A 22,526-nucleotide genomic window follows, 5' to 3' on the forward strand; every position below is an offset into this window, starting at 1 on the left:
AACTTACATACTTAAATTAAATCGCCGACCTCAGCAAACGGATTGCCGAGAATCCAACAGCCGAGAATTCGGTAATAATTTTTACTGAATCTCGGTAAAAGTTTTACCGAGATGTCGTTAAAACTTTGCCGAGATCTCGGTAATCCAACTTTTTACCGAGACTCGGTAATGGTTTACCGAAATCTCGGTAAAAATTTTACCGAGAATCAGTAAATATTTTACCGAGATATCAGCTGTTGGATTCTCGGTAAACCGTTTACCGAGATCAATTTCTGAATTTAAGTGTGTAGTGTTTTTTAGCATTTCCACAGTTATTAATTGAAGGGCTTTCTTTGCCTGCCATTGCATGAATTTGTATATTGTGAGGCAAGTACAATGATACACTATGTCCAGGGAGTCGAGGAAATTTTCCCGACCGGAACGGGAATCGAACCCGCAGTCTCCGGATTGGAGATCCATAACCTTCGTGCAACTTCGTGGCCCGTATTTGGGAGAATTGTCGACGCTTTTGTGCCTCCTCCTCCTCTTCTTGGCGTAACGTCCTCACTGGGACAAAGCCTGCTTCTCAGCTTAGTGTTCTATGAGCACTTCCACAGTTATTAACTGAGAGCTTCCTCTGCCAATGACCATTTTGCATGTGTATATCGTGTGGCAGGCACGAAGATACTCTATGCCCAAGGAAGTCAAGGAAATTTCCTTTACGAAAAGATCCTGGACCGACCGGGAATCGAACCCGTCACCCTCAGCATGGTCATGCTGAATACCCGTGCGTTTACCGCCTCGGCTATAGGGGCCCTGCCACAACGTTGAAATCAGATGACGTACTAGATCCATTGTCTTCGATGTCGGTCCAATTTTCGTTGTTCTGTTGTTTGTGGTCTGCAGCTATAGGTTCATTTGCTTCGGTTGACGGTTTTTCAGTGTTGTTGATAAAGGAAGAAAATCGGTTAGATTTAATGCGAAATTCTTTACCCGCACAAAGCATTATCAGTTTGCAATTGTTTTCCACTTGGTGGCGCGAGACAATTTTCATAGTTCTTCATCTCGATGAGCACACAGTTGCGGTGGTAACAACAGTGGTATACAGTGTATACATACCTATATGCTTTCAACATCGGAATATTGAAGTTTAATTTCTTCCTCCAAAAACTGCTGCACCTTTTTCCCATCGCGGCGAACCGGCAGAACGGTAAAATCAACTACGAGGGTGTTTTTTTCTTGCACTACACATCATTACTTTGTAAGCGAAGCGAAAGCAGGTCCGACGTACGCAATGATTGTCTATCAACTGGTTCTTGGCTTTCACAACTCACAATAAAAGACCCCTAGGTACGAACTGTTGAACTAAAGGATATAAATATATAAAAATCTGTTTATGTTTGTTAAGTTACAATCTATTTTTGTTGTATAGATCCTCTCTCAAGAAACTTTGAGTTGTTGTTCCTTCTTTAGTAACCTATCTTCAATATCAATTTCCGGCCAGATAACCTCCTTCGAGTGGCATACAATGCCCATTTATATACGATGACTTATCGCTTAGTAAAAATACAATCGGTTCCACCACTTCGCTCACTTCTCCGAACCGTCCCGCAGGAATTTTCGCTATCAGCGGGCCGGCCTTAGCCGGATCGCTCCAGTTTTCCCGACCCATCCGAGTTAGAATAACCGTCGGGTTAACACTGTTAACTCGAATTTTCCGCTCACCCAACTCCAAAGCCAAACTCTTCGTCATGGAATCCATCGCAGCTTTGGTCATCGAGTATACGCTATGGCCATGGAACGATTTCAAACCGGCCAAAGAGGACAAGTTTACGATGCTTGATCCCGCGTTCATCTTCGGGATCAATATCTGGCAAACGTTGAACGCAGCCTTGATATTGATATTGAATGTACTGAAATGAATAAAAGGTTTTCAGAACTTTCATTCAACAATTTTCTTCAACACTTACTCATCGAAGTCCTTCTCGGTCAACTGATCGTACGGTTTAATGATGGCGATTCCAGCATTGTTCACCAACCCGTCGACTCGATCGATCCGCTCCAGTGCAGTTCTGGTGGCACTCCAATCGCTCAAATCCACCTGAACGATTTCCACCGAGGGACATTCCGTTTTCAGGGCTTCCAATGGGCCCGGCGATCGGGAAACTGCAATCACCTGTGCACCCAATTTGACCAATGTTTTACATAGCTCATTGCCAATGCCTGTGATTTAAATAAGTTGATTGATTATGATGTAGCAGGTGAGTTATATCATATTTAAAAATAATTTTATGTACCTTGTCCTGCTCCAGTAACTACAATTTCCTTATTAGCCAGGCACAGTTCCATGCTAGGAGTTAAAGGTGATCTACTGACAACGTTTGAATCCTAAGTGACGAGATGAATGCTATATGTGCTATATACGTTTTATGGCCGTGGCTGATGATGATTATAATGAATCTTATCAAACCGGCTATAAACAAACTTCGTGTGCAACACACCTATCTTATATGTGTGCGATCAGTTGTTAAATAAGGGTGGTGCTAAAATAGGAATTAATTATATACATACCATGATTTACTGGTACTTTTGTTGCGTTTTATATAAAGCCTGTATCCGCAATAATTGGGACACAGAAATACAGCTGTAACTCTGCAATAGATACATTAAAATAACTCAAATTTGGCCTAAAAAATCATAAGATGTGTTGATTACACCTAGAAAATTTCATGTGAATCGAAGCAGTACTTTTTGTTTTAGCAATGAAAGAGTAGAACGTGCGCCATTGAATTTTGCACAGCCCCTAGTTTTGCTTGTCAGCGCTGTAACTTTTGAATTTGGCAGAGGAAATGGCTGAAATTTGGAACACAAACCTCTCAATGTACATTTGTTGCATAGGCAAAATTTCGAAAAAAAATCGATGCACCATAAACAATTTTATAGTCGAAACATGTATTGGGACTGAACGTGATTTTAGCCCCTCAGACAGCAATTAGTCAGCACCCTTTATTGTTTCGATTGTACTATTGAAAGTACTATCCAATAATCATCCAATTTTGCAGGCATAATATACACATTATTGACTATCCCGTAACGTGGGTAGATCACCTTAGAATGGTGCGTTGCGGTGTAAGATCTACCAAATCAAATTTTGATCTTGATATTTACCGTATTTTTAAATATTCCAAGATCAAAGTTTGATACTCTTTTCCTTGTGTTTTGTAGTATTTGTGTTTCAATGTACTGCTAATTAACATTTTATTTCAGCAGGATTCAGGTAAATGTATCGTACGATATAATTAATATTTTAAAAATATGTAACTGTGGCGAGCGTATCACTAATATGTAACTTATTTGACGTACGGTGTTAATATTATTTTATATTTCAGATTATCAACCGAAGAATCTAGTAATTCAACCAAATGCCAACAAGATGACGAGGAAAACATGATGAATTAGGCAGACAACTGATTCGAAGCAGTCTAACAATGGTGTGCCTGAACGTTAACCAAGCGTATTCTTTGGAGTTTACCCTTCCACTAACAACACCCAAATTCCCGTGACACCTAGGCCTGAGAGATCGTAGAGTTGTCTACATTTTTCATAGGTGTCCAAAACTAACCATCCTTTCCCATTCCTCAGCAGTCGCAAGGACGTGGCCAGGGCAGTGCTCGGAGGATTGGAGGATTGCGTCAGTCTTGTCTAAGAGTCAGAGATTAGTCCCAAATCTTTGTGCTTTGGTTCGGACGGGAAGGAGGCAACCCTCATAACAGCGGTCTAGGACTGTACCACCTACGAATTTGTGCGACTCGCTCAATGCTAATACTAATGCTAATGCTAATAATATACACATTATTGACTATCATCTGTGAAAATTTCATGAAAATTGGCAGAGAAATTCAAAAGTTATGAATAGGCAAACATTGCACATGAAAAACACGAAAAATTTTCCCTAATGCTCACCCCTATCAACACCAGTAGCTTTCACACCAGTTGATCGATGTTGAAGAAATTTAACAAGAAAGTACAGTCAGGTCTTTTTTTACGCGGTTTTCATTTACGCGGGCGCGTAAATGAAAACTCCATACAAAAAAAAATTTCATCGTCTTATTTTTGCATGATTCGTCGAGAAATGGTGCGACTTTTTTTACGCGGTTTTTTGAATTTTGAACTGAGTTTTATTTTTACGCGGTACGTATCCCCCGCGTAAAAAAAAACCTGACTGTATCTCTATAAGTATCATAACTGCTGACGAAATTTCATAATTATCATCACTTTGAAATGTGGCGTAAAAGAACCATCTATTATGCGAATGAAAATAGGTCATGATTGTACAAAATACCTAAAACCACGTCTGTTTGTTTTTCATCCACAGTTAAGGTGAAAAAGAAATCCCATTGCAATTTTCCATACAATCTTTAGAGGCACAAATATGACGAACAAAGCATCGAACCAAGTCGTACTTGTTTATCCTCACTTGCAAAAAGAGGCAGCTTTTCCAAATCGAGCGCATTTGTTTACGAATTTTCAAGATTGGTGCTCTTGAAAACGTGAGTAGCGGTCCAAGTCGGCCATTGTGGAAGCCATATTGAAATTCTCTGATGTTCTCCCTTAAAAGTAATGCATCTATTTTTACGAAATTTGGTACAAATAATAAACATACACCAAAGAGTTCTCAGTTAATTATTTTGACCAATTTTACCGATAAATTACAGAGTTATAGCCGTACTTCTGTGTCCCGAATATTGCGGATACAGGCTTTAGGGCAGGGCCGGATTTACAAAAAAGGAGACATTTTTTTCCAAAATACGTGGGAAAATCTAAAAAAATATGAATCACTCTTACAAATAATATTTGTCTAAGTGTAAAAAAGTTTGATTGAATTTGCATCTTGTCACTTTAATTTGCAGAAGAGAGAGTCGATGAAGAGAACTCTCTCATGTTGCTTTCGCCCTTATTTAAACTCAATCTAGATATAATAACACTAGTTTACAGCATTTTTGAACTCGGTAAGCTGATGATCATTTTTGGTGTAGAACCATGCCCTGAGTTCGAAAACTCGAAGGAAAAAAATTACAGTAGAGCGAAAATTTTTTCGACTTTCCATACAAGGTTGATGATTTGAAATCGATTTTTGTTCTATTTTTAAGCAAAGTCGCTCACTTCAAACATCTCATTCTTCGTTATCAATGCTCCGATTGAGCTGAATTTTTTACTGTAACTCGCCCACAAATCATATGTCAAATAAACGTCGAGAAAGAATTTTTAAGTTGTTTTTTTCTTATTGAAAAAAAAAAAAATACATTTCTTCAAAACATTTGGGGAATTTTGCAAAAATTTAAGAAGATCGTCCCTAAAACTCGCCAATATCTTGAATTTCATCAATCTGACGCAAAACCTGTATTCAGATGATCGAATGGTATTGTATTCAGCTTTTAATTTATGGAAAAATATTTAAAATTGGTTGAACAAAACGCAATATATTTTAATTTTAGCAAATTACATATTTTGAAAAATTACAAAACTTGATATTGGGGTAAAACTCAAAAACTGTTCTACTTTAAATTTTTTGAAGGTCGGTTTCGAAATCAGCACTAAATTGTGCTTCAAAAATTTTGGTCGTTGACAGAAGTTCACGACTTTCGTTTTATTCTGTAAACTTGTGTAATGAAGGTATTAACATAGACTAATTTCAAGACCTCGATGTACCAAAGAAAACGATCAAATTTTCGGTGACCAGACCAGTCCGGTACCCAATAAATATTCATAACCGTGTATTTTTTTCCGTGTAAATTGCCTTTTGTGTAAATTTTATTTAGCGTGTTACACTGATCTGACAGCTCTGACAGTAAGGGACTAAACATAAATTACGTAAAGTGAGTACCGAGGATTGTTCACAATCTGCGAACTTGACTGCGGAAAAAAATGCGACCATGACGCCGCTATTAATGCCGGTATTAATGTCATTGTGGAAGTATCTGAATGTAGAACAATAAGCTTGGAAAAATTATGATATCAACAAAGTTATTCATAACAGATTTAAAATAAAAGAAAGAAATTCATATAAATAAATAGAATATTTACAGTGAAAATATTTCCGTGGTCATTGTTTTGATTTACAGCGAAAAAACTGCTTTTCTATTTCCAAAAAATGATGACGGATGCTTGAGCCGAAAGACACCAGAACGATTTGATGCAATATCGCACTTTTATGATTCCGCACTTTGTCACAGTCCATCAGTTTAGCAATGCAATAAACTTAATGTATACAATGTATAATGTATACATAATGTACAATATATTCCCATAATTTTTATTAAAAAATATTAAGGACATTTTCGTTCAGTGTGGAATTGAACGAATCACCCCTCGTCGGTTTGAACGCGCACAAAAAAGTAAACAAAGCACGAATCTGTCAGCATCAGTCAAAATATTTTCGATTCTTTCTAAAATCACCAAAATCACGCATTATTTCTAGTGGATTATTGGAAAACAGAGTGAATAAATTCATTAATATATCGGTAAACTAAAGTTAAAAAGCTACGATGCAGGTGAATAACTTGGTGCGCTTGTTCAACTCTTCGAGGCTGCGAATCAGCTCCAGGTAAAAGCGTAACCCCCCACACTGAAGCTTCTTCCTTAGGTTATGTGATTCCGATTTGTAAACTGATATCTTGCATTCGCTTCCTGCCAGAACATCTTTACCATCGTATCAGCTGGTCGCCAACTTCCAGACAACGACACAGCTGTCTGATCCGGCCAGCACCGGCTCGGCGCTTCCAGAAAAGCCAAAACGTCCCGTCAATGCTTACCTAAGGTTCCTCCAGACCGTTCGGCCTAGCCTGAAGGCCAAGAATCCCGACGCATCCCCGGCGGCCATTTCCAAACTGGCCGCTGTCCAGTGGCAGATGCTGGATTCGGCTGCGAAGGCGAAGCACGAGGACGAATTCAAAAAGGAGCAGGCCGTCTGGCTGCAGAAGAATGCCAAATACCTAAGTCAGCTGACCGATCAGCAGCGGGAGGATATCCGTCAGGTAAGAAGGAAGGGATTCACGCAACCTTAACCAAGCTGGAAGTCTTCCTATGTAATCTAACAATTACGCATCTTGTCATATTACCAGGCACGGTCGGAGAAATCGGAAGAGAAAGCCAAACGAGAGCACCGAAAGAAACTGAAAGATCTCGGAAGGCCAAAACGACCGTTGAATGGATTCCTGCTGTATATCGCCGACCGCAAACCAAAGAACCTGTCCAAGGAAGAGAACAAACAACAGCTGAAGCTATTGGCACAAAAGTGGGCCCAACTGAGCGATGCGGACAAAGCACCCTACAACGCTCAGGCAGCGGAAGCATTGGTGAAATATCGAGAGGAAGTCGAAAAATGGGAGGAGAAGATGATCGCCGGAGATCATCTGGATGTGATTCGTCGCAAACATCTGATCCTGCCGCCGGGATCGTTAGCGGCCAAGGAGGCTAAAACGAAAGCCCCGAAATAGGAACTCGGGTGTCCCTATCCAGACGACCATCCAGCAGTAGCAGCAGCAGAATCCCTAACATCAAAGAATCCGGAAGCACCTATCGATCACAAGACAGCCCAGCTTCACGAGGCGAAACCACTGGATAGGGATACGGGAGAAACGACCAAAGTAGAGACACCAGTAGACAGTAAGCCCGATGATAGCAGTAACGTTAAGACGAATGCAGTACATTCGGAACCAAAAGGAAGGGAGAGCGAGAAGCAGCAACAACCGCAGCAGAATAAGGGTATCGTTAACCGATTGAAATCGATGTTCAAGTTTTGACATTGGACCCGAAGGAAGGACAGTGCGATTCTTTTTCTTACGTTATGGTTGTATTTTTGAAAGAGGAGTAGGTATATGCATTTATAGAGGATTTGTTTTGTCTATCGATCACTGTCCTTCTTAATGGGAAATGGATTATCATTAACAGCCCTTTTGTAGTGTGTAACATAAGTTTGATCGATCAATGCCATATTACCCTCGTTTTAATCGTCAAATAAAACTAATGGCTTGTAGTTTTGAGATTTAGTTGATGTGTCGTTTTAACAATTAATAACCTCATTCGATTCATATCCCAAATGCCTCATTATGTTTTTGCATTTAGGTATTCTTTTCTCATTTTTCGTCCTCACTTCTATCATGTCCAAATGGCTGCTACATACGACACGGCTGTTGCCAGAGGTGGGCACAATTCTGATGACCGAAAGGGTTTAATTATTTTTAGAAAACTTACTGCTTCTAGATCTTCTCAGAAGTAGAGTCCATAAAGTTCAGTACATTGTTGATATGAATCTGGTAGTTGAAATGAATCTACAAGGATGTTTTCCAGAAATTCCGTCAGGGGTTTTCTCTGGAACTTTAGAAATACCTCTTGGAATGCCGCCCAGCATTTCTCGCAGGGTATCTTCCGTATTTTCCCCATGCCATATTTCATGGAATTCTTTTTTTTTTCTAATTCCTTACAGAGATTCCTCCGGATCCCTAAGGCCTGTATCCGCAATAATCGGGACACCGAAATACAGCTGTAACTGTGCAATAGATACATTAAAATTGTTCAAATTTGGCCTAACAATATCCAAAGATGTGTGCATTTCACCTACAAAATTTCATGTGAATCGTTGCAGTAGTACTTTTTGTTGTAAGCAATGAAAGAGAAGAATGTGCGCCATTGAATTGTGTACAGCCTCTAGTTTTGCTTGTCAGCGCTGTAACTTATGAATTTGATAAAGGAAATGGCTGAAATTTTGAACACAAAGCTCACAATCTACATTTGTTGCACAGGCAAAATTTCAAAAAAATCGATGCACTATCAACAATTTTATAGTCGAAACATGTATTGGGTCTGAACGTGATTTTAGCCGCTCAGACAGCAATTAGTCACCACCCTTTATTGTTTCGATTGTACTATTGAAATCACTTTACAAATATTCATCAAATTTTACAGGCATACTAAACACATAATCAACTACCACCTTCTGTAAAAATTTCATGAAAATTGGCAGAGAAATTCAAAAGTTATGGAAAGGCAAACATCGCACATGACGAATTTCGCGCCAACTCGACCAACGGTTGGCAGCACCCTCTCAGAATCGAACGGATCTTTGTGGGCATAAACAATAGGTCTTTCTAAGCAACTTTGCATACTTTGTTTTTCGAAATTTTTCAAGAGTAACATTTAAAGAGGGCCTAATTTTTTTTCATAGATTTTTTTTCAAATCGCTGTAACTCAAAAATGACAAGACCTACAAAAAAGTGTTGTATGACGGACTATCTTGAAATTCCATGAAGTTTTTTAGAAAAATATCAAACAAATACAAAATTAATTCCTACACTGAAAAATAAAGGTTTTAAAAATTTAAATCGATATTACAAAAAACCCTATTGTTTTAAATCGATGATTTTTTTCTGGAGAAAGGTATTTCAATTACCTACATTTTCTCCAAACAATGTTGCTGTGACATATTTAAGGGAAAAAAGTTTTTCTTACAAAAACTTTTTTCATGTCTACATTGAGTGAATATTTTTCATCGTGTTTCGTGCCAACATGGCCATATATAGGTTCAGCAGCCTCTCATCAACCAATGAAACTTTATGAAAGTTCAAAACATTGTTTAAGAAGCAACTTCGCATAATGTAATATTTATCTAGTCTAACATTTGAAAAGGGCGTATTGGAGTGACCCACACTTATATGAAAAACATAAAATTCAAAAAAATGCCAAGCCTTATCTCCTGCATCAGTTGTTCTGGATTCCCAGAAGCTACGTTCAGCATTTGAGCGAAATCGATTTAGTCTAAGGGGTGATACACAATTATGTCACGCAAAATTCGACCTTCAACCCCCTCTCCTCTATGTCACGCTTTGTGTATGGGACCTCACGGTTGTTTGTATGGGTCGTCACGTTCTGCAAAACCCCCCTCCCCTCCTAAAGCGTTACGTAATTTGTGCATGGCCTCTAATGGGGCGCTCAACGAGCATGAAGTTTGTATGGGAAAACTTGGCCAAATGTATGCAGAAATCTTAAGCTTTTGATTTTTGCCGCTAGGTGGCGCTGCAAGTGTTCAATTAATAAAAAAATAATGAAAAACCTTAGCTATTCTTGTAGGTGACGATATGCCAAACAACTTTATCGAAGACCGCAAAGTGATCCGAAGCCTGTTAAAAATTTATACTCTAGGTAAAGTGAGATGAAACATTATTGTCGTTTTTCCAATACATGTAAAGGAATATCAATCACTTACGGGTCTTCAACAAAGTTGTTTGGCATATAGTCACCTACAATAATACCAATGTGTTGATTAATTGAACGCTTACAGCGCCACCTAGCGGCAAAAATCAAAAGCTTAAGATTTCTGCATACATTTGGCCAAGTTTTCCCATACAAACTTCAAGCTCGTTGAGCGCCCCATTAGGAGCCATGCACAAATTACGTCACGCTTTAGAAGGGGAGGGGACGAGGTTTTGCAGAACGTGACGACCCATACAAACAGTGGTGAGGTCCCATATAAAAAGCGTGACATAGAGGGGAGGGGAGGGGGGTTGAAAAAGGACGTATTTTGCGTGACATAATTTGTGTATCACCCCTTAGACTAACTCGTTTTCGCTCAAATGCTGAACGTAGCTCCTGGGAATCCAAAACAATCGATACAGGAGGTAAGACTAGTCATTTTTCGAATTTTATGTTTTTCATATAAGTGTGGGCCACCCTAATACGCCCTTTTCAAATGGTAGTCTAGATAAATGTTAGATTATGCAAAAGTGCTTCTTCAACAATTTTTTAAACATCCATAAAGTTTCATTGGTTGATGAGAGGCTACTGAACCTACACGGTAAAAATTCTGCACGCTAGATGTAAGGAAAAAATCCCTTAACTATTCAATGTCGTAATCAACATTTTTTTTTTTTTTAATTTCTTTGTATTTGTGAATTTTAACTTATTGCTAATTCTTCACAAGTCGTAATCAACATGATCAGAAGTGCTTTTCCTTTGAGATCGCAATGCTGTCAGTGTTGATTTGAGGACCAAAACAAACCCACCAGAGAAATCAACAGAAAATCCCTTCGATTTGCACTACTGTAAAAAGCAATACGATCCAAAGTGAAAAGTTGTTGATTTGGTAATGACTGTTTTGGGCATGAAAGTAAATATAGATGACAGGCGGTAGAAAGTGCTTCGCTTCGATTCGCACCTCTCTAACAGATGTGAAGCAGTGTAGTGGTAAAATAGTTGATCGTGACTCTAAAGGTCCTGGTATCGAATCTGGGTGCGGCTGTACACATTTTTTTTAAATTTTAGTTTTGAAACCAAAACATTGTCAACAACGAATTGATGTGAAGTTACATTAAAATTGAAGAGGCATTGGATGTTCTTTGTCATATGATATGTAATTGATAACAAACTGATTGAACAGTAGTGCGAATTCAAGTGCCAATCAGTTTATATCACAGTGCAGATTTTTTACCGTGTATATGAAAAAAAAAATTAGGCCCTCTTCAATTGTTACTCTTGAAAAATTTCGAAAAACAAAATATGCAAAGTTGCTTAGAAAGACCTATTGTTTATGCCCACAAAGTTTCGTTCGATTCTGAGAGGGTGCTGCCAGCCCCATAGAAGGGTTGGCGCGAAATTCGTCATGTAAAACACGAAAAATTTTCAATGACACTCACCCCTATCAACATCAGTAGCTTTCAAACCAATTGATCAAAGTTGATGAAATTTTGCAAGAAATTGTATCTAGGGTATGTGTGCCATCAGTAATCTCACGCTCCCATATTCATCCTATTCGGAAACAAGCGATTACGGCATCGAATGACTCCGTTCTTTTTGTTTTCACGGGTGCTCACTTCTAACAAAAAATACAAAAATAAGAAACAAAACAAACAACGCTTCAATCCTTTGTTTTTCGTAGGATGAAAATGGGAGCCACATGCTTAATAAGGGAACCAATACCCTATAAGTATCATAACTGTTAACGAAATTTCATCTATTATGCGAATTGGTCATGATTGTACAAAATGCTTAAAACCACGTCTGTTTGTTTTTCATCCCCAGTTAAAAGTAATGCATCGATTTTTATGAAATTTAGCACAAATAATAAACACACACCAAAGAGTTCTCAGTCAATTATTTGGCCAATTTTACCGATTCATTACAGAGCTACAGCCGTACTTCTGTGTCCCGATTATTGCGGATACAGGCTTTAGATTCAAGATTCGAATTCTTTCCTGGATTCTTCCTTGAGAATCTTCCGAAATTCCTGTATTGTTGGCGATTTCTGCAGTTTTTAACGTTTTTTTTTTTTCGGAATTGCTTCCAGAGTTCCTCGTGGGATTCTCATTGCAGGTTGTTTCAGAAAATTTCTCCTAAAGTTTATCTCAGGATTCTTTTTGCAGATTTTTTTTTTGCGATTCCTTCCAGTATTTGCCATAGGTAAGACTTCTCCAGTAGATCTTCCCGGGATGTCCTCCAGAGTGGCTGCAGGAATTATTTAGGCGCTCTACTGCAAGGATTTCTCAAGGAGTTTTTACGAATTTTCTGCGGGAGCCATTGGCGTATCTAGGATTTTTACCTAGGGGGTGCCTGGGGGTGCCAGTTTCAGTGGCTTCCAGGTTGTTTTACTTTGTTTTTGCAAATAGAATTACCGATCAACCCTCATTTTCTTAGTACAATGATATACTGCGTCGCGGGACAAATTAGCCCGAAAATTTCAATGCGCAATATTTTAAAGAACAGTTTTTTTTTAATCCGAACCGTTGTAGTGACTTAACACTCTCCCCGCCATGTGAGGTTTGAGAATAACTTAATTACGTATAATACATGGAATTTGTATTTTGAGTTTGAACTTTACAATCATCACAACCCCTTTGTTTTGTGGATTGAAAATCTCGGAAACTATCAAATATCCACAAATTTGCATGTAACTTGTATTGATCGTGACAGCATGATAATAACCCTTTTAAAATAGTTTTCAAGAACAATTGTAAGAGTCTTTTTTTTTTCTTCATGTTATGGAAATTAAGCCACTGCGTCCAATAAGCTGAACTTTTGTGGCAGTGAAATTGCAGAATCAGGATACATATTTGCATTTTTGGTTTCACCACAACATTAATAGCAAACTTTGATTTTTCTCTTCGGGATTCTGATTTAATGCTATAATATAATAAAGGAATTAGTGTTTTCGGCAAAACTTTGTTTCAGTAATTCCTCAGGGTATATTCTCGGCAATTTAATTGGAAATTGTTTTGCAATTTATTTGAATGAAGCCTTTTTTTAGAAATAAAAAAGAGGAAAAAAAAGTTTTTCCGGAGTACCTTTGCCAATTTTTTAATAGTCTTCCAAGCGATGTTTTGTTAATGTTAGCAATTCTATTGATAGTTGCTTTTTAAAATTCTCCAATTTCTCTTCAGGCAATATTTTGAGAATTCTTTTAGTGAAGCCTTTGGTGATTCATTCGACATTGACTCTGGGAACTTCCTCACAATTTTTTTTTTTGGAAAAATCTTCGGCAAGTCATTCTACATTTTACATTTTCTTCGATTTTTTGGACTTCCATTATCTATGCTTTTAGGTATTTCTTCACCAATTCCTTCGAAAACTCCTTCGGAAGTTCTTTTATAAATCGCTTCTATAAATGAAATAAAAATTCTATGGATAATTTCTCCTAGATTTTTTCAGTAATTATGTAGGGAATTCCTGCAGCAGATGATTTCGGAACACCTTCGGCATTTCCGATGTTACTCGCATTAAATGTTCAAATTTTATCAGCAAATCCTTTGAAAATCTTGAAAACTTCTGTTGTTACTTTAGTAACTTCTTCGGTAATTCCTTTGGAAATTGATTCGACCATTTTCTTAGAGATTTTCTTCGGGAATTTCTTTGAAAAAAATAATCTGGCGATTCTTTAAAAGTTCTGTCACTGCAATCACTTTTGGAATTCTTTCTATTTTTTTTTTTTCAGAAATTCCTTTGATGATTTCGGAAAATTCTTTGAAAATTGTTTCGAAATTTGTTTGTGAATGTTTGTGGAAATTTTTGTAGAATATATTTTGGCAATGTATTTTGAGATTGCATTCGGCCAATTTCTTTGAAAAGCCTTACTATTTTCATCAGGAATTCCTCTGGTAGTTCTTACATGAATTCTTTTGGCGACTACTTTGAAAGCTCAAAGGTAATTTTGATGGAATTTTTCCGGCAATTTCTTTGGGAATTTGTCAGGAAATTTTTCGTAAATCTCATAGGATTTTTTTTAAGCAAGTTCAGTTGAGAATTTCTGAATTTCCAGTTTAGCAATTTTCGGAAGCAATAAATTTAAATACAATTAAATCATAAGGATGTAATCACGATAAAATTGCCTGAGAAATTTGCAAAATAACTGAAAAAGAAATTTTTAAAATAATGCCGGAGGAACAGCCATTGTACCAGGTTTAATACCATGATTAATTTCTAGGTAATCCATAAATTCCTGGACGAGTCTTTAGAAAAATCCATGGAAGAATCAAAGGCATTTCTGGAAATATCCTAGAAAAACTGGCTAGAAGAATCCCGGCAAGAATTCCAGCAGAAATTTCAAGAGAGATTCCTGCAGGTATCCCAGTAAGAATTCTGGAGGAGACCTAGGAGGGATTCCTGAAACATTAGAAGCAGCAGGAATCAATCGCTTATGGAATCTTAAGAGGAGTTCCTGGAGAAGATTTCCAGGAGGACACACCTAATTAGGTACTTCTGCAAGACTCCTAGGAAGATTGTCTTGAATAATCCCAGCAAGTTTTTTAAGGAATCACTGGAGAAATTATTAGAAGTATCCGCAGCAGAATTCCGGGAGGTATTAGAATGACTGGAGAAGTCCAAAGGAGGAATTGCTGGAAGAACCACAGCAGGAAAAGCTTGAGCTGAAAATTCTGAATGATGGCCAAGAGGAGTTTCTGTAGGAATCCCATGGGAAATTTATGAGAGAATCCGTGAACTAAATATCTTGGATAAAACACCCTGGAAGAATCACCGGAGAGTTTCTGAAGAAATCACAGGAAAAACCTCAGGAGATATTCTTAGAAGGATTCTGGGATTTTCACTGAAGAAACCTCAGCTGAAATCCTGGAAGAAATAGCTGGTTAAAACTGTTCAGGAATTTCTAGAGAAAATCCAAAGAAAAAATCCTTGGAATACATAGAGAAGTTCCTGCAAGAACCGGTAAAGGTATTCTGGAAGAATCTATAGAGAAGGCGCTGAAGGAATCGCAGGAGGATTTTCTGAAAGAATCTCAGGAAGAATGCCACCCATAATGCTATGATAAATTCGTATAGGAATCACTAGGAAGAATTTCTGGAGGAATTGATGGAAGAATTATAGGAGGAGTTGTTTGAAGTATTCTTGGAGGAAGGCCAAAAAGAGTTTCTGCAGGAATTCCATGAGGATTTTCTGGATAAAACTTTGGATAAAATCTCTGAAGGAATTCCTGGATGAGTCCTTGGAGAAACCCCTGGTGGAGCTACCAAAGGAATTTTAGCAAGAATTCTAGGAAGATTGCCTGGAAAGGTCTCAGCAAAAAAGCCAGGAGAAAGCTCTAGAAGAATCCGTAGCATAATTATGGAAGTACCGTAAAACGGGGTATCATTGATCAGCGGGGTATCATTGATCGGCTTGGCCGACCTCAAACAAACAAATATTTTACATTAATTCAGTTTCTGCTATTGAATGGTATATCGTAATCTGCTATTATTTAGCTATAAAATGACATGTAATTCATGAAAATTGAAATTTATAAACATTGAAATAAATCGATTTTTCCATAATTGTGTTTCGTAACGCAATGAGATACATTGTCAAACATTCATGCATGGCATGAATACTAGATACAATAAGAACTCCGAAATCACTGTATTACTTCAATACGATATCCTAGAGTTGTATTTAATAAACGAAACTTTTATGAAAATGCTCTTTTTCAATAAAATATACGATTTATCAAAATTAGACTATCAATTCCTGAAGCCATTGCCTACCTTTAGATGTTATTCGCGATTTGAAGGATTTTAATCCTAAAATAATTCAAAAAGTACATAGCTTGTAAGAATTTGGACAACATATTCGAAATCAGCGATCCCGAATTTAGCAAGTGTATTTTTAATACAAACAAACATCGATCACTTACATGATCAATGTTACCACAAATCAACAAAATCAAAAATTAGATTAAAAATCTCATTTAAACATGCTTTAAAGTTTTACAATACTTTTTTGAATAGCTTACCGCATACTCAGAGGGCCGGTTCTTGTTTTGAAAATATAAAACATGTAACGTTTACTTTAACACGAGAATGTTACCCCGGATTACGGTACCACAGTTAGAATTTCTGGAGGAAGAATAGCTGGAAGAACCGCAATTGCTTGAACAGTTGCACCTGGAATATCTAGTGGAATTTTTAGAATTCCAGGAGCTATCATAGAAGTAATTTCTAGAGATATCTTTTGCAATGCCAGGGGTATCAGAAGTTCTTCTAATAAATGCCTGGAGGAATACCTACAGTTCTCCTTGAAAGAATCGGTAGAAGTATACTGGAGGAATCCCTGATGGAATCGCAGGAGGAATTTCTGGAGGAATCTCAGGAAGATTTCCCAAAAGTATTGCAGCAAGTAAGTATCCCAGGAGAAATCCCTAGAAGTATTTTTGAAGGAATCCTAATGGGAGTTGCTTGAAGAATTCCAGTTGAAATTCATGGAGGAAGGTCAATAGAAATTCTTGGGGAAATCCCTTGTGGAATTTCTGGAAGAATCTCTGTAGAAAGTCCTGGATGTATCCTTGAAGGGATTTTATATCCTTGAAAGGGATTTTATAGAAAAATCTCAGTGAGATCTTCCGGAAGAACTTTCCTAGTAGAATTCCAGAAGGTACCACAGTGAGAATTTTTAGAGGAGGAGAGACATTGCTGGAACAATCGCAGCAGGAGTTGCTTGAGGAATCCTAGCCACAATTCCCGGAGGAAGGTTAATATAAGCGCATGGAGGAATTTCTTGAGGAATTTCTGGAAGAATCTCTGAATGAAATCTCTGGAAGAATTCGTGGAAGAATCACTGGAGGAACTTCTGATAGGATCCCAGGAAGATTGCTTGAATAACTCCAACAGAAATTCCTGAAGAATTCCGAGAAAAATCATAGTAAGAATTTCCAAAGAAATCCTAGCAGAATTTGGTGGATCAATCTCTGCAGAAATTTCCAGTTTGTACAACCCCATCATGACTGCCTGGAGTCAAGGGAAGTTTATTGAAGAAATATCGCGAGGAATCCATAAAGGAAGCCTATTGAAATCACTGTATGAATAGATAGAGGTATTTCTGGAGGAATCTATGTAGAAGTCTGTTGAATTTTCTTACCAATATCCATAACGCCATCCATAACGTGCAACAGTTATATAAGTAATTCCGGGTGTGCTTTTGTTCAAATGCGAGTTCAAATGTGCCATTTATAAATATTAGAATTATTGTGTGAAGCTTTAAATTTTAGGTGACTGTCAAGGAAAAATTCTAGGGGGTGCCAGGCACCCCTGGAACCCCCCCTAGCTACGCCAATGGCGGGAGCTCTTACTGGGGTTTTACCCCAAGTTTCTCCTGCAATTTTTTCAAGAAATTTTAAAATTTCAGAGGCTTTTCCTCGTATCATTCCCAGAGATTTTCTCGAAATTGTTACCGAAAAACGTCTCAAAATTCTGGATGTTCATTTTTTGGGATTTCTTTCATAGTTGCGGGATGTCTCCTGGGGTAATTTACTAAATTCCTTGTAAGAAATTCCCAAAGAAATATCTGAAGGAATCCAGATGAAATCTTGCGAGATACCTCTCAAAAATCTATTGGAAAAAATCGGAATACATTCTGAGAAAAACTGCCACATCTCCGAAAAAAATTCTGGGAGTAATCCCGGCAGGATATTAAGGAAATTCAAAGAGGAACCCTTAAAACCTTCAAGAGAAATGCTGGGAGAAACTTCGGCTGAAATCCCGCGAGGATATCAAAGAAGAACATCGGAAAACTCTTTAGAAGAAATTCCTAGAAGAACTTCTGCATGAACCTCTCGACAATCCTGAGAGAAACGGTTGGAAAGCTATATAAAAAACCCACCTAGAGAAATTCCTTTAGGAACTTTGGCTGAGTTTTGGAACGATCTCCGGGAGGAATCCAGCGAGAAACTTGAGAAACCCTATGAAAAAATCACGGGAGGTATTCCCGCTGAGACTCCTAGAAAAACTGCAGAAATGCTGAGAGAAACTGTGGTAGAAATCCCAACATTAATTCTCAGAAATCCCGAAAGAACACAAAAAAAATCTCTGAGGAAGTTATTCATCGGAATAGCCAAAATTATCAATCGGTATCATTAGTTTTACTCAAGTTTGTTGATTACTATCGTAATTTCCAATGGAAATTTCATGGAAATCGCAATATAACTACATCACTAGCACAGCTACAGACATCCAAGTCCAGTTTCAAAACTCTGATAAACGGTCAGGTCAGATGGTCTGTGGAATTGTGGATTGGACTTTCATTTTGTTCCTAATTTTCTTGACATTTCTTATTCAAGGTGTCTATTCAATTATGAAAATGAAATTCCCTGGTATTTCCAGGATTTTTTCAGGTTCAAGGATTTTTAACAAATCGACTAAACTAAACATGGATTCAGATTTCTAGAAATTCGTGGAAACGCTACTTTTTAGGAAATTTCAAGTTTCTGCTACATTCAAGGACAACATTCCACCAGCATTTAGGACGAAAGCACGACATGATTTTCTGATGGAATTCATAAAACAATCCTGGCGAAACTTTAGGAGAATTTTCTGCATAGTTTGATGAAAATTTTGTTCAAAAATTTCTGAAAAAATAACAAGAAAATAACAAGAAATTACATTGGGAGTACTCACTAAACATATTAAATTGCTGCGTAAGCCATGATTTTCTGCTTATTTGGAATGTTTCATGATTTTGCTAATGAAAAATCAAAGATTGCCTTGGTGATCACGACGTTTAATCAGTTTAATCAGTTTACGCTGTTAAGTGAATCCCCCTATTATATTTTTATAAAAAGTTAAGCTTGGCCGTTCTAGCAGAAAATCTTCCGAGTACATAGATGATTTCTGGAAGAATTTTTAAATATTTTTCTGACCATTTCTGAAACGTTTTCAGAACAACTCATAAATTATTCTAAAAAATGCTTGAAGGAATTTTCAACTCTCTCTCTTTCCCATAGTTGCTTCTGTGTTTCACATAGTTTATCGAACTCGAGAGAAACTACTTTATAATAAAGCGGTGCTAAACGATTTTTGAATTGGTTTTTCGTGTTGTACGTATTAAGCATGTGCAAATGCAAATGTACAGCACATGCATTTACACTCCCGTTCAAAAGTTTGGGGTCACCCCCTCAAAACATGTCATTTTTTTAGGCCCATATCTCCGCCAATTTGCGTCCGATTTCAAAACCCTAGGTTTCATTCAAAAGATAATAAGTCAAAGAAACTTTGAAAATGATTTAAAAGAAACTTTTTTTAAAAAATTTGTATGTAAACTTAACCCAAGTTTGCCAAATTTTCTAAAAAATGAATATAAACTTACGGCAGTGTCGCTGGAAGCTGGGTCGACCAAATTTTAAGATGAGAGCGGTAATATAACCCATTTTCTATTAGCTTTCAATTGCGTTTTACAGAACTTAGCTAAAAAATCTAGAAAAAAGTTATTATGTAAATTAATCCTTGATGTCATCGGCCAAAAGTTTGGGGTCACTATCGTAAAACATGGAAAAGTGATTTGTTGATATCTTTGTCATCTTTCATTCAATTTTAATTCTTCTTGGCTTATTTGAAACAAAATGAATGATACTTACTGCATAGACATTGAACCAGACATGTTTGTTGAAATTTACATACTAACGTAAAGTTGCCTCATTTTTTGAAGCGTGGTAAAATGTGCTAACTTTACATAACATTTTTATATACAAAAATCGTTAAATACGTTAAGTTGAAGACATCAAACGTAAATTTAGTTAATTATCTTTGAAATGAGCCAAAAATAATTAAAATTGAACTATAGATAACGAAGATATCACCAAATCACTTTTCCATGTTTTACGAAAGTGACCCCAAACTTTTGGCCGATACATCATATTGAGGGGTGACCCCAAACTTTTGGTCAATGACATCAAGGATTAATTTACTTAATAACTTTTTTTTTCTAGATTTTTTAGCTAAGTTCTGTAGAAAGCAGTTGAAAGCTAATAGAAAATGGGTCATATTACCGCTCTCATCTTAAAATTTGGTCGACCCAAGTTCCAGCGACACTGCCGTAAGTTTAAATTAATTTTTTAGAAAATTTGGCAACTTTGGGTTAAGTTTACATACAATTTTTTTTTTTGAAAAAGTTTCTTTTAAATCCTGTTCAAAATTTCTTTGACTTATTATCTTTTGAATGAAACCTAGGGTTTTGAAATCGGACGCAAATTGGCGGAGATATGGGCCTAAAAAAATGACATGTTTTTGAGGGGGTGACCCCAAACTTTTGAACGGGAGTGTATGTTACTTTAGCGATGTCTGTCAACGTGCTCCAATATGTGGCACTAATTTGATTTCAGGCCCCACTTTCGACTTTTATATTGCTTCAATGAGGTGTTTAAAGTAATGCAGCATTATATTCACAATTTTAAATATCCATATATAGCAAAATTTATGCACTTATATAGGCTTCGTGGTTACTTGGGTACATTCGGCATTAACGATTCCTCCAAAAATTCTCTCAGGGATTCCTCCAGGAAGTTATTTGAGAACCCTCCAGGAATTCTTCTGAAAATACTCAAGAATTTCTCCAGGGATTCCTCCAGTATTTTTTTCAAGGATCCCTCTAGAGTATCCTCCACAAATTCTTTCATGGATTACTCCAAGATTCCTCTATGAATCCCCCAGCAATTAATCCAGAGACTCCTTCAGAGGTTCCACCAGGAGTTTCTCCAGATTTTCCTTCATAGATCCCTCCAGAAGTTCATCCAGGGATTCTTCCAAGAATTCCAACAGGGATTTTACCATCAACTCCTCCAGGAATTGCTCCAGTGATTTCTCCAGAAATCCCTCAAGAGTTCTTTTAGATATTCATCCACAGATTCCTCCAAGAAATTCAGAATTTCCATAGAGGTTTCTCAAGGAATTCCTCCAGAAGTTCCCACAGGCAGTTCTATGGTTCTTCTCCAAAATATTCCTCCAAGGGTTTCTCCATCCAGTGATTTTACCTTCAAGAAATCCAGAATTTCTATAGAGATTTCTTAAGGAATTCCTCCAGAAGTTCCCACAAGCAGTTCTATGGGACTTCTCCAAACATTCCTCCAGGAGTACATCCAGGGATTTTTCTAAGAAATCATTCTTGGATTCCTTCAAGGGATTCTGCCAAGAACTTCTACAGGGATTCCTACAGGTAATTCCACTAGGGATTCCTCCAGGAGTTCATTCAGATATTCCTTCAGCAAATCCTCTAGGGATTACTCCAGGAATACCTTCAGGAATTCCTCCAGGAACTTCCAAGAATTTCTCCAAAGTTTCTCCTCAGAATTTCTCTAGGCATTTCTCCAGAAATTGTTCCAGGGATTTTGCCAGAAATTCCTCCGGAAATAGCTTCAAGAATTCCTTTAAGATTCCTCAGGGATTCCTCCAGATTGTTTTCCAGGGATTCCACCAAGGAATCCTCCGGGTATTTCTCCAGGAATTCCTCTCTCAATTCATTTAAGGTTTCTCTAGGAATATAAAAAAGACTCCTCTTGGGATTTATTCGGGAATTCTTCTAGACATTCCTCTAGAAAATCCATGTGAGATTTCTTCAAGAATTCCTCCAGGGACTCCTGCAGAAGTTCTTGGAGGAAAATCTAGAGAGGTTTTTCCAAAAATCCGTCAAGTAATATCTCGAGGAATTCCTGGATAAATAAATCCCGGAGGATTTAATTGATATTTTTTGCACATATCCCTGGAAAAGTTTCAGTGTTTAATCAGTGCCCTGAACGGTATGTACAGGGGGTGGCCAAAATGTTTGGGATAGGCAACTTTTTTTTTATCTCACAAAAAGGTTGAAAACGCTGTAGCTTTTCATAGAGTGCATCAAACATTTTCAAATTATTTCTGTTTGTTTACCTATTATATGTGCATCATTGGTACAATTTTGAGCTCGATTGGTTAATCTTTCGCGAAGCTAGAGTCGTTCTCGCAAAACACTATTTTTTAGACAACTTATTTTTGAACTGTCATATCTCGGAAACCAGTGAACCGAATTTAACGAACTTTTGAACGTTTTTCAACAATACATTGATGCTTCTCATGTCATAAAAACATAGGTACTTTTTGAACGGTGAAAAAAGTTAGCATGGATTGAAACTTTTTGGATCTTTCTTGAAAAAAATGTAAATTTTTTACATCAACGTCATTGAATTTTAGTGTTGATATCCAAAGATTTTCCGCTTCTGTTATCAAGATATCTCTGATAAGATATGTTAGAGCTTATTTGGATTGAAAGAATAACAC

At 37.3% G+C, this 22,526-nt stretch overlaps 2 protein-coding genes across 2 annotated transcripts; one reads left to right on the plus strand and one right to left on the minus strand.

Moving 5' to 3' along the window:
- Positions 1-1,337: 1,337 nt before the first annotated feature.
- Positions 1,338-2,443, minus strand: LOC109407202 (L-xylulose reductase). The gene is made up of 3 exons (XM_019680182.3): positions 2,277-2,443; positions 1,950-2,202; positions 1,338-1,892 (listed from the first exon to the last, which is right to left on the minus strand). Exons 1-3 carry the CDS (start codon positions 2,326-2,328, stop codon positions 1,469-1,471), a joined length of 729 nt encoding a protein of 242 aa, XP_019535727.2. The 5' UTR covers positions 2,329-2,443; the 3' UTR covers positions 1,338-1,468.
- A 3,932-nt stretch (positions 2,444-6,375) lies between these two features.
- LOC109407201 (transcription factor A, mitochondrial-like) lies at positions 6,376-7,868 on the plus strand. The gene is made up of 3 exons (XM_019680181.3): positions 6,376-6,583; positions 6,674-7,013; positions 7,101-7,868. The coding sequence occupies exons 1-3, from the start codon at positions 6,525-6,527 to the stop codon at positions 7,473-7,475; spliced, it is 774 nt and encodes a 257-aa protein (XP_019535726.3). The 5' UTR covers positions 6,376-6,524; the 3' UTR covers positions 7,476-7,868.
- Positions 7,869-22,526: the final 14,658 nt, after the last annotated feature.

This window comes from Aedes albopictus, chromosome 2, assembly GCF_035046485.1.
Source record: "Aedes albopictus strain Foshan chromosome 2, AalbF5, whole genome shotgun sequence".
Taxonomy (NCBI): Eukaryota; Metazoa; Arthropoda; class Insecta; order Diptera; family Culicidae; genus Aedes; species Aedes albopictus.